Source organism: Pteropus medius, unplaced genomic scaffold, assembly GCF_902729225.1.
Source record: "Pteropus medius unplaced genomic scaffold, Ma_sr-lr_union100, whole genome shotgun sequence".
In the NCBI taxonomy this organism is placed as follows: Eukaryota; Metazoa; Chordata; class Mammalia; order Chiroptera; family Pteropodidae; genus Pteropus; species Pteropus medius.
The window spans coordinates 3079976-3093943 of NW_024350922.1; the positions used below are offsets into that span (position 1 = coordinate 3079976).

General features: G+C 45.9%; 2 protein-coding genes across 7 annotated transcripts in view; one reads left to right on the forward strand and one right to left on the reverse strand.

Moving 5' to 3' along the window:
* ACSM3 (acyl-CoA synthetase medium chain family member 3) overlaps nucleotides 1–10080 on the reverse strand; it is a 23463-nt gene extending 13383 nt beyond the window's left edge. For 4 of the 6 annotated variants that reach the window (XM_039840295.1, XM_039840297.1, XM_039840298.1 and 1 more), the window contains exons 1-3: nucleotides 9904–10042; nucleotides 3129–3381; nucleotides 2392–2602 (exon numbers count right to left, since the gene is read on the reverse strand). In XM_039840295.1, the coding sequence (XP_039696229.1) occupies nucleotides 2392–2602; nucleotides 3129–3329 (412 nt within the window). In that variant the 5' untranslated portion in view covers nucleotides 3330–3381; nucleotides 9904–10042. Of the gene's footprint in view, nucleotides 1–2391; nucleotides 2603–3128; nucleotides 3397–9903 lie in introns of all 6 variants that reach the window. The other 2 variants (XM_039840294.1, XM_039840296.1) reach the window with 2 other exon arrangements.
* A 2435-nt stretch (nucleotides 10081–12515) lies between these two features.
* The window catches only part of THUMPD1 (THUMP domain 1 NAT10 acetyltransferase adaptor), a 5030-nt gene continuing 3577 nt past the window's right edge, over nucleotides 12516–13968 (forward strand). The window contains exon 1 of the mRNA XM_039840322.1: nucleotides 12516–12849. Within this exon, the coding sequence (XP_039696256.1) occupies nucleotides 12619–12849 (231 nt within the window). The 5' untranslated portion in view covers nucleotides 12516–12618. The remainder of the gene's footprint in view (nucleotides 12850–13968) is intronic.

Consider the following 13968-nt stretch of genomic DNA (forward strand, 5'->3'; position numbering starts at 1 on the left):
TTCTGTCTTTCAGGGGGTCTCACAGCTGCAACCCTTTGACCTAACACGAAAGGGTGTGAAATGCTGGATAATTATCTTCCCTCTAAAGACCATAAAGAGGATTTGGCCTGAAAAGTATATTGTTACCGACATCCATCGAATACTTGAGTGTCCGGTGTTATTCTAAGTGTTTTGCATGTTTTACCCCATCTAATCCCCACCCAAAAGCCCCAAACACAAAAGCTCTGAGTAACTTGTCCCAAATCCCCGAAGTACAAAGTAGCAGTGCAGGAACTGGACCCCGCAGCCTGGCCCCCCCAGAGCTGTACATTGGCCACTTCATCCAGCGCCTCTTAAAATGTAAGTGATAGTTTTGTGCTTTCTTTCCAAAGAGAAGGATTGAGAACTTTTCTTGCTTCTACTCCTGTCTGAGGTCAATTACACTCTCCGGTGATATGCGATGGTTCAGAGTGTGTCCTGGAGCCAGACACCCTCACAGCTGGGCTTTGCACAAGCCGCTTTGCCCCCCTGAGCCTCAGCTTCTGCATCTGTAGAATGGGGATTATAATAACTGGTTCCACCTTCTTTATAGGATTATTGAGGATTAAATGAGTTGAAATGTGTAAGGGGGTTAAAACAGTGCTGAACACATTTTCGCCGTTATTTTTTTCGAAGGATTAATGGACTTTCAAGAATATATCTATATACATCAGTATCTGTATCTACATCTATGTATGTTAGACCCCGGACCCTACCACGCCTAAGTCCCAGACCTCCAGAGAGGGGTGGACGGTGTTTGCTCCCCAGTGGCTTTTACTGTTCCCAGGGATGCTGAGGCAGTCACCCAGATGGCTTGTTAAAACACCGATGGCTGGATTCTGCTCATCTCCACCCCAGTTTTGGATTCAGTAGGTCTTGGGTGAGGCTGGAGAATCTACGCTTCTGACAAGTTCCCCGTGACGTTGACGCTGCCGGTCAGAGACGCGCCATGAGAATCACAGGTTAGTGTCTTTCCTCTCTGGGACTCTGCCTCTCCCTTTCGGAAAGCACGCGAAAACTCACCCCACTACTCTCCCACGTGGGAATGCGTTTCCAAACCTTTTAAGACCCCTCCAAAGGCATCATGCAATCATACATTTTTCTTTTTTTATTGCACAATATACCAAACGTGCAACAGAGTTTCTGTGGTGTAAATGCGTAATTCCCTTTGAAAACATGAAAGCGAGCATCGTCTAGTCTACCACCCAGCTTAAGAAAGAGAATTTAACCATATGTTTGAAGCCCCCTTGTGTGCCCTGCCCCGAATTCCCAGGTAGCTCTTATCCAGAATGTTGCGTTGACCGTGACTTTGCCTTTCTTTACCATTTCATCACTCACGTATATAACTCTAGGAACTATATGAGCAGCAGAAGTCCTTGTAGATATTTCACTTAGCTAAGGTTTATCGAGAGGGAAAATTATTAGGAAATCAACAGCTATGAGCTCCTTTGGGATTCTTCCACGAAGACTAGCAGGGTGGGGTCGCCTGAGGAGGTGACATCTGAGCCGAGACGGGGAAGTCTGACAGGCAGTCCAGGTGGTTAGGTGTGCGAGGAAGGCTCTGCGGGCACGGGAAGCAGCGTGCACAGAAGCCAGGGCACGGGAAGGGTGGCAAGCCTCACGGGAGGACATCTAACAGGGCTGGAGCACAGAGCGTGAGGCTGAGAAAGTGAGAGCGCTAAAGCGAAGGTAGCTAGAGCCTTCTGCCACACGCCCGAAGAACGGGGAGTCGCCGAATAATGTCAAGCAGCAAAATGATGGCATCAATGCGTGTGCTAGAAAGGACGCTGGCTACGGAGGATGGACCGAATCGGGGCAGGGTGAGGGCACCCACGAGACAGAATTAGGAAGACTTGGGATGGTGAAGATGTGAAGCAAGGCCATGGTGATGGACCTGGAGAAGAGAGACTCTGGAGACATGTCGGAGGTCCAGTTTACAAGGCATGGGGCGCCATTAGGAAGGAGGAGTCACAGATGTCTGGCTTTAGTGCCCCAGATGAATGGCAATTACTCATGAGAGCAATAAAGGCAGGAAACAGGAACCGGGGTGGGTGCTTTGAGCTTGGGGCTACACTGAGAGTCACATGATCGCGATGGTCCTACAGGAGGAGAAGGGCTGTAGGTATGAGGGTGTTTGATTGTTGACTGGCATTCACTTAATAAAACTATTTCATTTTGAAAAACCCAACTCCTAGTTTAGGCCAAAAGATAGAGCATGTTTCCAATACATTTTGAGGTTCCTGAGAATAATACTGTCTTGCATACAGTTCCTCAAATAATTTGCCCAAACGAACATCTAACAATTACTTAGATGTTTTGGAAGATCTCCCATCAGCCTATTTTAAAAATGATCGGATCGCAAACATTACTAACCTGTTCGCAGACAGGCTACATTTGCAAGCCACCACTCCGGGATCTGGGGCAGAATCACGACTACGCGATCTCCCCTTCGTAGGCCGCAGAATTCCGTCAGGATGTTGGCAAGTTTCCTGGACAGAAATCCCAGTTCTTCAAAACCCCATCTCACTTCTTCTCCATCTCCGTTTACCCACCAGAAGGCCGGGTTGGAAGGTCTCTTTCCAGCCTGAGGAAAGACAGTTCAGTCTTGAGTTTTAAGGTGGTCGTGCAGCTAAATTCTATTTTAAACCAACTAATAGAATATTTTCTCTGAAGAAAGTTCATAGGTCATTCGTTAGGGCACACACGGAAGTACCTCGGGGGTCCTTGTTTCTAGAGTTGGTTGCTATGTCATTCGTTTGGGCACAAGCCATTTCTCATTTTTCTCAGGGCTGTATCTATGCCTCGTTTCCTACCATTTCCGACTCCTGGAATCACTTCTCTACTCCTTTTTCTTAAATTAACCTATAATCACACATCTTTATAACGCAGGCTTTCTCAGCTATGGAGCTGTTAACACCTTGAGCCTTTGCTGGGGGGAGCTGTCCTGTGCATTATAGGATATTTAGTTGACATCCTCGCTTGGCACCCATCGGCACAACCGTCCCCCAAGTCGTGGCAACAAAATTGTCCCCAGACTTTGCCAAATGTCCCTTAGGGGCAAAAATCACTCCCAGTTGGAAACTGTAGTTTGACTGGCCCTTGCTCTGTACCTTTTCCATGTCAGTCCATTTGTCTAGGACATCTCCAGCAAAGTTGAAATACTCCGGAACCTCCAGTTTGAAGTCCCGCTTCATGGAGTCATAGTCAGCAAAATTCTGAGGGGTCGCTGTCCCGTAATCTCTATGAAGCGCTCTCACAGGACGAGGAATTGCGAGGCGCTGCAAACACTTGACACGAAGCAATATCTCCATGGTGGCAAGAGCGAGCGTCAGTTTTGCGGGATGCTGTAGTACTCAGGATTTCCTGTGGAGGCCATCCATGTAAAAGACAAGCAAAAAGACACACGTGTGTTTCTGTCCTGAAGGTAGCCAGGCCCTCCCAAAACAGCTCGGTTTTATGATTGTTAATATTCATCATCACAGTACCATTTTCTGAGCGCTAAGTTCCAAACACTGTGCCTAGTTTTACTTACACGCAATTTGTCAGTAAATCTTCAGTAACCTTGCGTGGTAGGTGGTGTGATCATCTCTGTTTACCGAGAGAGAGGATGTAAGAGGCCATCCCAGCCCTGGAAGCCGTGACAAATACCGCGGACTGCGTGGCTTAAGGAGCAGGCGTCTGTTTCTCACGGTTCTGGTGGCTAGAAAGCCCCAGATCAGGGTGCTGGCCCATTTGCTCCCCGGCGGGGGGCCCTGTTGCTGGCTTGCAGATGGTCACCTTCTTTCTGCGCCTTCATATGGTGGAGGACGGGGGAGCTCTGGTGTCTCTTCCTCTTCTTAGAAGCGCTCTAATCCCATCATGGGTGCCTCTCCCTCATGACCTCATCTGAACCTAATAATTCCCAAAGATCCACCTCCAAATACCATCACATTTGGGGGCAGAGCGGGGGGGGCGGGTTGGGGGGACAAAAACATTCAGTCTGTAACAGGCATTAGTTGGACTTGAACCCAGAGCCGTCTCGTTCCAGGCAATTCTCCTGAGCACTGCGTGCTGCTGCCTCCCACATGTATCCCTAAAGACGGTCTGAGTCACCCAGTCCTCACAGTGTCAGCGAAGGGCTAAGCCTTCATACCTGGTCCCTGTCAACCGCACATTTCAAACGTAGCGCAGAAGCGTCGAGGAGAGTTTGTTCACAGTGCGTAATCCATAGATGAAGAAACCGAGAGTGCCCCAGGACCGACTGGGCCTGAAAACACTGGCAGAGGTCACGTGGTTTCCAGGTTCTCACGCTCCCCTTAGCAGCCCACGCCCCCTTCAAGCCCGGGCATGGAGCTGCGTTTACCAGAGATGGAATAACAGGCCTTTAACCTGCAGGACTTCTGTGGGGGCGGCCCTCCGGACCGCCCAGCTCTCTCTCTTCTCCTTCTGTGGGAAATCATTTGATCTCGAAATCATTTACTTGGCCGAGGACTCATAAATGAAACTGTTTAAAACACAGTTGTGAGGATTAGAGGGTTCGCATCTTTATATTTCCCATCATCTTCCAAATTTCCTGCAGCGAATCACTACCGTGAAACTCATTAAACCATCATTTTTCACTGCAGTTCTAAGCCGTGCGGTGCGTAAGGCAGCGTGGCTGTGTGGAAGCATTCCTGTATTGACAAACTGCCAAATGATAATTAATCATGGATGTCGGCCATGTTTTACCCTAAAGAGACCTGGCATCTGGGCATCACGTTGCCGTACCCGGCGCATCGGGGGACCCGGGTGCTTCTCCTGACCGTCCCACCTATCTTGTGAGGACCTGACGAGTCAGTGACCTTGAGCTCTCTGAGGCCATCTGGTCTGAGTCTCCTCAATTTCCATCTGCAAAGATAAAAGAGCCCCAGAGAGGGGGGTGCACCTTGCTTCTGCGGGTCATACCAGAGTGAGAACTAGAACTGCTGTCACTAGATTGCCATTTGAATGTCCTCATTACTACAGCTCAATAGGATTTCAATAGAGCAGTGCTTCTCAACCCTGCAAATATATTTTCCCATTCAGATGGTTGTCTCTCTGCTTTCTTGACGGTTTCTTTTGCTGCACAGAAGCTTTTTAGTTTTAGGTAGTCTCACTCATTTTTGCTTTTACCTCCCTTGCCTTTGAGGTCAAATTCATAAAATCCTCTTTAAGACCAAGGTCCATGAGTCTGGTACCTATATTTTCGTCTATGCCATTTATTGTTTCAGGTCTTATGTTCAGATCCTTAATCCATTTTGAGTTAATTTTAGTGTGTGGCGATAGACAACAATCTAGCTTCATTCTTTTGCAGATGACCTTCCAGTTTTCCCAGCACCATTTATTGAAGAGGCTTTCCTTTCTCCACTGGATGTTTTTGTCTCTTCTGTCGAAAATTATTTGTCCATATAGACATGGGTTTACTTCTGGACTCTCGATTCTGTTCCACTGGTCTGTGTGTCTGTTTTTCTGCGAATACCATACCATTCTGATTATTGTCTCTTTGAAGTCGGGCAGAGTGGTACCTCCAGACTTGTTCTTTTATCTCAGGATGGTTTTGGCGATTTGGGGTCTTTTAGGCGACCACAAAAATCTGAGAATTTTTTGTTCTATTTCTTTAAAAAGTGCCGATGGGATTTTGTTGGGGATTGCGTTAAATCTGTATAATGTTTTAGGTAATAAGGTCATTTTAACTATGTGGATTCTTCCAATCCCAGAACATGGAATATCTTTCCATTTCTTTGTGTCTTCTTCAATTTCTTTAAATAGGGTCCTATAGTTTTCATTATATAGATCCTTTGCATGTTTTGTTAGGTTTATTCCTAGGTATTTTTGATCCAATCTGCAACTCTGTGCCTTTTTATTGGTGAGTTCAGTCCATTTACATTTGAAATATTAGGTTTTCCTATAGCCATGTTATCTTATGTTTTCTGGTAGCTCAGTGTTTCCATTGTTTTCTCGCCCTTGTGTTTCTGCCTGTTATTTTAATTTGGTTGGGTTTTGTGGATTTTCCCTCTGGTCCTTCTCATTTTATGTTATGTATTTCAGTTTTAGATCTTTGCCGTACGGCTACCATTAATAATATGTAAAGGACATATATGTAAATATAGTAGTCCGTTTTCTTCTGCATGTGCCTTATCTCCATTCCCCTTTGCAAATTTAGACCTTTGATTCCTCCCCTTTTCTGTAACTATTGTCTCAGATTGTCCCTATGTATGCTGGACATTTATTTCCATCCTGCAATAAGCATTCTTCTTATTGTTAAAGCTTATAATACCCTGTTCTCAATAAGGATTGCACTACTCTGCTTCTGTCTGCCTGCTAGTAGCCTTACTTATAGTTATGTATTTTTTTTGTTTGTTTGGTCATTTTCTTTCAGGTGGACTGACCCATTTCAGTATTTCCTGTAATGTAAGCCTCGTATTGAAGAATTCCCTGAATTTTTGTATGTCTGGAAAGGTCTTTATTTCTCCTTCATATCTAAAGGAGAGCTTAGCTGGATACATTATCCTTGGCTGGTAGTTCCTTTCATTTAATAGTTTGAATATTTGATTCTACTCCTTTCTGGCTTGTAAGGTTTGTGCTGAGGAGTCTGATGATAATCTAATGGTTTTTACTTAGAGGTTACCATCTTCTTTTCTCTGGCTGCCCTGAGAATTCTGTCTTTGTTGTTGATGTTTGATAATTTTAATACAACGCATCTTGGAGGAGGATTTTTTGAGTTGAGATAATTGGATGTTCTATTAGCTTCTTAGATTTGAAGCTCCAGATCATCCCTTCGATTTGGGAAATTCTCATCAACTATTTGTCTGAATATGCTCTCTGACTCCTTCACCTTTTCTTCTCCTACTGAAATACCCATTATTCTTATTTTCCTCTCCTGATGGTATCGGCTAGCTCTTGCATTTCTCTTTCATTAGTTTTCTTTCTTCAGTTTCTCTCTTCTTCTCTCTGAATGATTTCCAGATTTCTATCTTCGATATCACCGATTCGTTCCTCCGTTTAGTCGACTCTATTTCCTAAGCTTGCTATTTCACTTTTTATCTCCTTTAGTGTGTTCTTCATCTCCAGAAGTTCTATTCGGTTCTTTTTTAGGGTTTCAATCTCCTTGCTAAAATACTCATTCTGCTGGTATGTTTTTTTTCCCTCAGATCTTGGAATTGTGGGTTTGAGTTATTTTGCATTTCATTGAGTTCTTTCAGAATTACAATTCTGAATTCTCTGCGATTTAAATCACATATTTTCTGGAGATTTTCCTCTTTCTTTCTGAGCCGCCTTGTCACCCTAGTTGTTCATGGTGTTTGATAGATGATTCCTCTGCCTGGGCATTAATGGGAATGTATTCTGCTTTTTTTCCCCCTAGAAACAAGATTCTATAGAGGTCTCTCTTTAGCCTGTTGACAAGGTGTTTGTCTTTTGATTTCCAGTAGGTGGCGTCCAAGCCTCTTGGATCTCTGCTTTGAGACTGATGATGCCTTTTTCAGGTGAGGATAGCTACCCTTTGTCCCAGCCCTTAGGTGGATTATTGTTGCGGTAGCATTTCTCAAATCCCTCTAGGGCTCTGTGGTGCTAGATCGTGAGGATACGAGGTTAAGGGAGGGCGCACTCTGGGTAGGTGAGTGGGAGTTGCTCCTAGTCTTGGTGTCTCAGCCTCCCACTTTGCAAGTGCAGCTGCTAAAACCCAGCTCTTGCCCCTGTGCAGTTAGTTCCCACTCCACTTTCTGTCCTGATCCCTGGGCTCCCCTGGGTGGAGCTCACAGCTCTGTCAGGCAGGGCCCTTTGGGGAACAGGCCACGATTTCTGCTCTCCCCCTCCTCCTGCAGGGAGCTCCGGCTGCAGAGGCAGCATCTTCGTCCCTCCCAGTCCCCTCCCCAGCCTCCTGCGGCTCTGACCCGCGGAAGCTCTCATGCACAGATCGCTCGCTCACATGTGCTTGTGTGCAGGTCGCGTGTTATTTGTTGAGTTTTAGATGTTCGGCTTATTGTTATTTCAAGGGGAGAGATCCGGGGACATCTCTCGCTCCACCATGCTTCTGATGTCACCCCTCCAGAGTTTCTTTATGTGTCTTCAAGCCAGTATGACTATGGATTCTTATTTCTCAACCACTTTCATACAACAGGTAGCCTAGAGTGCACACTCTTTTGTTCATTAAAATTTTTTTTTTTTTACAATGGATTTTTGACGGTCTTTCCTTATCAGTACACAGGTATCTTCCTCATTTTTTTTTTTTTTTTTCTTAACGGCTGTTTGGCATCCCAATGAACAGCTGCACCATAATTTCTTAAATCATTCCCAAGTTGGTCATCATTTGAGGTGTTTCCATAATTTTGCAATCTAGATGAAATTTTTTGAAACTATTTCCTCCACCACATTCAAAATACATCGAAAAGAAAATTGACCATTCATTCGGAGCTTTAAATGAGCCTAAGCATTCTGTTTCTCCAGAAAGAAAAAATCACCATCCTCTTCATCAAAACGGTAAGGTTTCCTCCTCCCCAACAAAGTTACATTTCTGTCTTTTCAGTGAACTTAGCGTTGCCCTATGTCCATGTTCCAGATTTTCCAATATTCTTTACTGGTTAAAAAGCTGAGATAATTTCCCCAGTCTCAGTCCAGATTTTTATACCGAACCACAGAGAATCGTCTCCTAAGGCACTCAGTAGCACTGCTGGTCAGATGGGCTTTTGAAAGTGTCTAAGCTCTCATCTGAAATGCAAGCTCTACATCCATATAAACAGCAGTGCCAAGAGGGGTTAGCCTCCCTCTCTCCCCTTAAGTACGTACCCACCAAGTAATCTAAGTAATAACAGTAGTTTGGCATGTATCGTCTCAAAGCGAGAAGCCCCTGTGATTTCCCCCCAACCCTAACGAGACCCTGCCTTAAACTTCTATACAGGGTTTATGGGGCCTCTCTTGACCAGCTGGAGAAAAGCGGCTGCCCCTTAGGCGATCTTTAGGTTTGCATGTATATATTTCCTGAAGTTTCCTAGTAGTTTGCATACTTTCTGGATGATGCAGAAGTTGGATCCCTATCTGCCACGAGTGGGTAGGGAACTAAGTAGATAGTACAGTGAAAAACTCAGTTGCTACCGGGACTCAATTAAACTCTTTTCCAAAATGTGTTATCAAGTTAACACATGTACATGGGTTTTAAACAATTAAATAGCCCCAAAAGGCTTAAAATGAAAAACTCAGCTGCTGTGTTTACAGGTTTTTGTATGTATGTACTCCTGGTAACTTACTAAATAATATCACACATCAACTAAGAAATTCTGGTAGGAATACCTTGGCTGCCCAAGACTTCAACGAGGGTATTTTTTTTTTAATTTCATTTTCCAATTAGAATTGACATTAAAGATTATTTCATATTAGTTTCAGGTGCATAGCATAGTGGTTCGACATTTATCTAAGTTACAAAGTAATCCCCCTGATTAGTTTAGTACCTACCTGGTACCACACATAGTTATTACAACATCGACATCATTTCACTCGGCATCATACCCTATAGTCCATTCATGTCATTGCAAATGTAAGATTTTGGGTTTTTTATTTTTTATTTATTTATACTTTTTATCTCTTTATATATTTTTTAAGTGAGGCAGCCCTTGGTTGACCTCACACATTACAAGGACCTTGTCAGCTTCCAATCCCTTATTTTTTATTTTTGAAATTTTTTACGCCTGTAGCACCTGGTCTTCCTAGTTGGTCTCCCATCCTGGCCCGACCCTGCTTAGCTTCAAGGGTTTTTTTGTTGTTATTGTTTATTTTTTTATGGCTGAGTCACGGTGAGAGTATTTTGATTTGTTGGTTTTGTTTGCTTGTTATTTTTGATCAAGTGCATGTAGCAGCCCAGCAAACCTTCCAAGAGGAGACAAGTAAGGTACTCACTAAAATGACAGATTCTGGCACCACTGCAGCTGATGGCAGACCTGTTTCCTGGACGAGCAGACTTGAAGCTCCAGCTCTCCATCTGCTTTCCTGCGCTTGGAAACCCAAACGAGGAGGAGCGGCCATCAGTGTAACCCTGGGAAAGCAGGGCTGGCCCGGACTGCCTTCTCGTGATTGGTGGGGACCTGAGGGAGGAGCAGGAGTTCTAGGCTAAACTTTCACCCTGAAAACTTACACAGTTCGCTGTGCTCTCCCTCGCATAGTAAATGGCTTTACACCCGCTCCAAGCTTTTGGGAAGGGAGTGCTGGGAAAGTAATTGAGTCACAGGAAGGACTCGGTTACTCAGTTCCAACGTGGAGTTGCTGGAGCGGCTGGCCCGGAGAAAGAGACAAGGGCGGGGGAAGACGGAGGGGCTTTGAAGTGGAAAGGAAAGAAGTTAAGGGCTGCCGCTGAACACCTTCCAATGGATCAAGAGCCCCTACAACGAAGAGTTAATTTTCCAACCCCAAATGCACCCAGTGCTGAGGCAGAGAAACTCAGACCCCTGCGTAAGTGGATCTGATGCTCAAGAACGTGTCCGTTAATGTTTTCCTCTGTTGAGTTTAACAGCTAGTAGATTTATTTTTCCTCGCAAGGGCTGCGTTCCCTGCCTTAGTTTTGTTCCTCCGCTTAGTTGATAATTGACTTTATATGAAAACAGCTCGGCTGGGTGCAAGGTTCTTGCGGAAAATTTTCTTTCCCTCAGAACACTGTGGACCTTGTGCTACTGTCGTCTGGCATTAAATATTACTTTGGAGAAGCTCTTGGTCAATCAAGTTCATTTCTTCCAGTTTGTGCCTGTCGTATACTAAATTTTGCCTTCGTTCGTGGTTCCTAAGTCCTTCTGGACTCTATATTCTTGGAATTCCCTGAGTCGCAGGAGGGCCTTTGTTATTCATGAGCCCCTCGAGTCGCCCCTTAGTTCATGAGAGCAAGACTGCTCAGGATGAGGGGTCTGGTCACCACAAAGGTCAGCCAAGGGCTTGGAGCTTTGAATCTAGCCCAACCGTGGGGAGGGAAGTGGACAGGAGATCGTTTACTCATTAGCTACTTATTTATCATGCCTGCACAGTGAACCCCCCATTATAGCCCATGCAGCTGTCTGGTCATTGAACGCATGCACGAGCCGGTAGGGTGACCTTCCACGGGGAGATCACATGGACGATTGGCGTTTGGGACCCTCTCAGAAACTTCGCCTGTGTTTCTTGTCATCTGGCTGGTCCTGAATCATCTCTTCTGTAATAAAACTGAAATCCTAAGCATAGCACTTTTCTGAGTTCTGTGAGTTGTACTAGTGAATTAACATACACCAGGGTTTTGGGGGACCCCCTGGTTTTGTAGTCTATGGGTCAGGGATGTGGGTGGCCCGGCAACCCTCAAACTCACAGCTAGCATCTGCAGTCTTGCAGGGGGCTGTGTCCTTAATGCTCTGGGGTCTGATGCTAAGCCCAGTGTCAGACTGTGTTGAAATGCAGCATCGTATTGCCTTCCTTATTCTGCCCAGGGGCTTATGTAATGCTTTATTCGTAAAATTAATTAACTTCAGTTAGCGACACTGTGATGTTGTTAGTTCTATACCAGACCTTACCTGGAACAGAATATGGCCGATTCTACAGTCTTTCTTCTGTTATGTTACTTTATGGTCTTTCTCTGTGATAATTTCTGCCTTCATTTTTCATGACTTCGGTCTCCATGTGAATGATCCATTCAATAGCCTGGCGTTTCATTCCTTGATCGCCTGTCTGCCGATGACCTTGTTCCCACCCAGCCTCAGCCACCCATTCTCTTGACAGATCTGAGGTTAGGACCAAAAGGGAGGAATGTGACAGCCTGTATAAACCAAGTGCCCTTGGAACAATAATTCACCGAAATGTCACTGTCCCTTGTTGTGACATCGCTCTGAAACAAATGTGAAGAAGTGGATACAGACAATATTTTTGATAGTAATAGAAATATATTTTACAAATAAAAACGTTCCCATAGAGACAACTTAATGTTAAGAAGTCTGGCTAAGTTTCCTTGTAGTTTATATTTCTCGTTCTGATCATCAGATTTCTGTCTTCGTTGAGTTCCTTGTCCTTGTGTCCTGTTCTACTTGTTACCTCTGGAGTCTTGCAACAGGAGTACTACAGGAAAGTCCACTGATTATGCACATTCCCGTAGGAACCAAAAACTAAGAGGGATGGTTTGGAGCAACATTGGCCGGTAAGGGCAACATGAGTTTGCAGTGTGTCTGGCTTTGCTAACAGTCGCCATCTCAGTACTTGGGACAATCCCCAGCGCATGAGTGCTTAACGAATATTAACCGAGTGAATCAATGAACATGAATAAGTGAAATGGTCTTTTGCAAGCACAGGCTACGTCCAGTTGGCGACCTGCATCTAAGTTTGCAGGCCGGCTCCTCCCGCAGACCACATCTCCAAGGAAACCCCTCCTTTCAGTGGCGAGGGCAAAGAAATGCCCATAAATCTTCGTGAGGGGCGGGCCTCCAGCCACTCGTTCACCGCCTGATGTCGGCCGGCGTTAGGACCCGGCGCCGCAGGGACGGAAGCTTGGAGGCGGGGCTGGGGTAGGCCGTCCCGCGCCCGTGACGTAACCAGCCCGCGCCCGCAGGAGTGGGGCCGCAGCGCGCCGTAGGGAAACAGGTTTCTGGCTGGCCGTCGCTGCCACGCACCATGGCGAGTCCCGTCCAGCAGCCTCCTCAGCCTGGCGGCGGGAAGCGCAAGGGCAAGGCTCAGTACGTGCAGGCCAAGCGAGCTCGGCGCGGCGCAGGCGGCGGGCCCCGGCAGCTGGAGCCGGCCATGCAGGGCATTCTCATCACCTGCAACATGAACGAGCGCAAGTGCGTGGAGGAAGCCTACAGCCTGCTCAACGAATACAGCGATGACCTGTTTGGGCCGGAAAAGGTACGCACCCGGGCGGATGGCCGGCCTTACGCGCTCGAGGGAGGCGGGAAGGTCGGCTGCCTTCACACGCATGCGCGATCCGTGGCGAGGGGGCTTGGCCCCGCGTTATCCCCGCCCCTCGCGTGGTGGGTGGCAGGGCCCTGCCTGGCTTTGAGCTTGAAATGCTTACACCCTGCACTTCTCTTCTCGTTATCAATTACGGTGTTTCCCACTTAGATATTGCTTCCTCTGGTCCAGACGTTGTGTTCCTCAAGCTCTTTCAGAAACATTTACTTCTTAACGACAACCTCGTAATGGTCACGAGGACACGGGGCGTTAAGTAGGTAGATGGTCTCAGTTCACAGAGACAGACATGGTTCGTCCTCGTGGTTTTAGCCATATTCCCCCCGTCTAAACACCATGCATGTATTATATGTTTGTCCTAAGCAGTGTCTCTGTAGTAGTGGGTTTACTTTTACTGCGAACTAGTTATCCAATGCACATACATTTGAAAAGTAAGAACTTTAGTACCAGTGAGTGCCACCTTAAATTTAATTATCCCATCACAGTTTGGAAATCATGCTCTTGGCTTGGGATCTAACACATATGTGAAATCCCAAAGAATGAAATGAAGGAGCATATTACAGAGGGGATTTGAACTCATGTGCTATCATAGGAGCTGGGGCTTGGGCACATTAATTCTGCTGAGCTAGATAAGAGAATAATGATAGCACTTCATAAGGTTGGCTAAAGAGTTGCTTATGTACATAAAGTACATCCTGGTATATGGCAGAGGCTCCATAAGTGTGTACAGTCACTCCTAGTGCTGGATCAGCAACTCAGTTATGGGGCAGAGAACTGGGCAACAGCTATATGTCCTGTGTGCGCTGGTGCCTTGAGCGTGTTCTTGAACTATTTCTGATCTCTCTTCCTCAGTAGGACAGGAGTAAGGGGTTTTAATTCCATAACCGTTTGGTCTAATCTCACCTAAAGGAGAGTGACATAGTAGGCACAAAGACATCTAGCGATGGGATTAAGGTCCACCCCGAAATGATTGATGTGGTGAGCACATTTCCCTCTGTCCCAGACTGTCAAGATGCTTTTGAAAACATTTTTCAAATCACGTGTACCAGAGTCTGA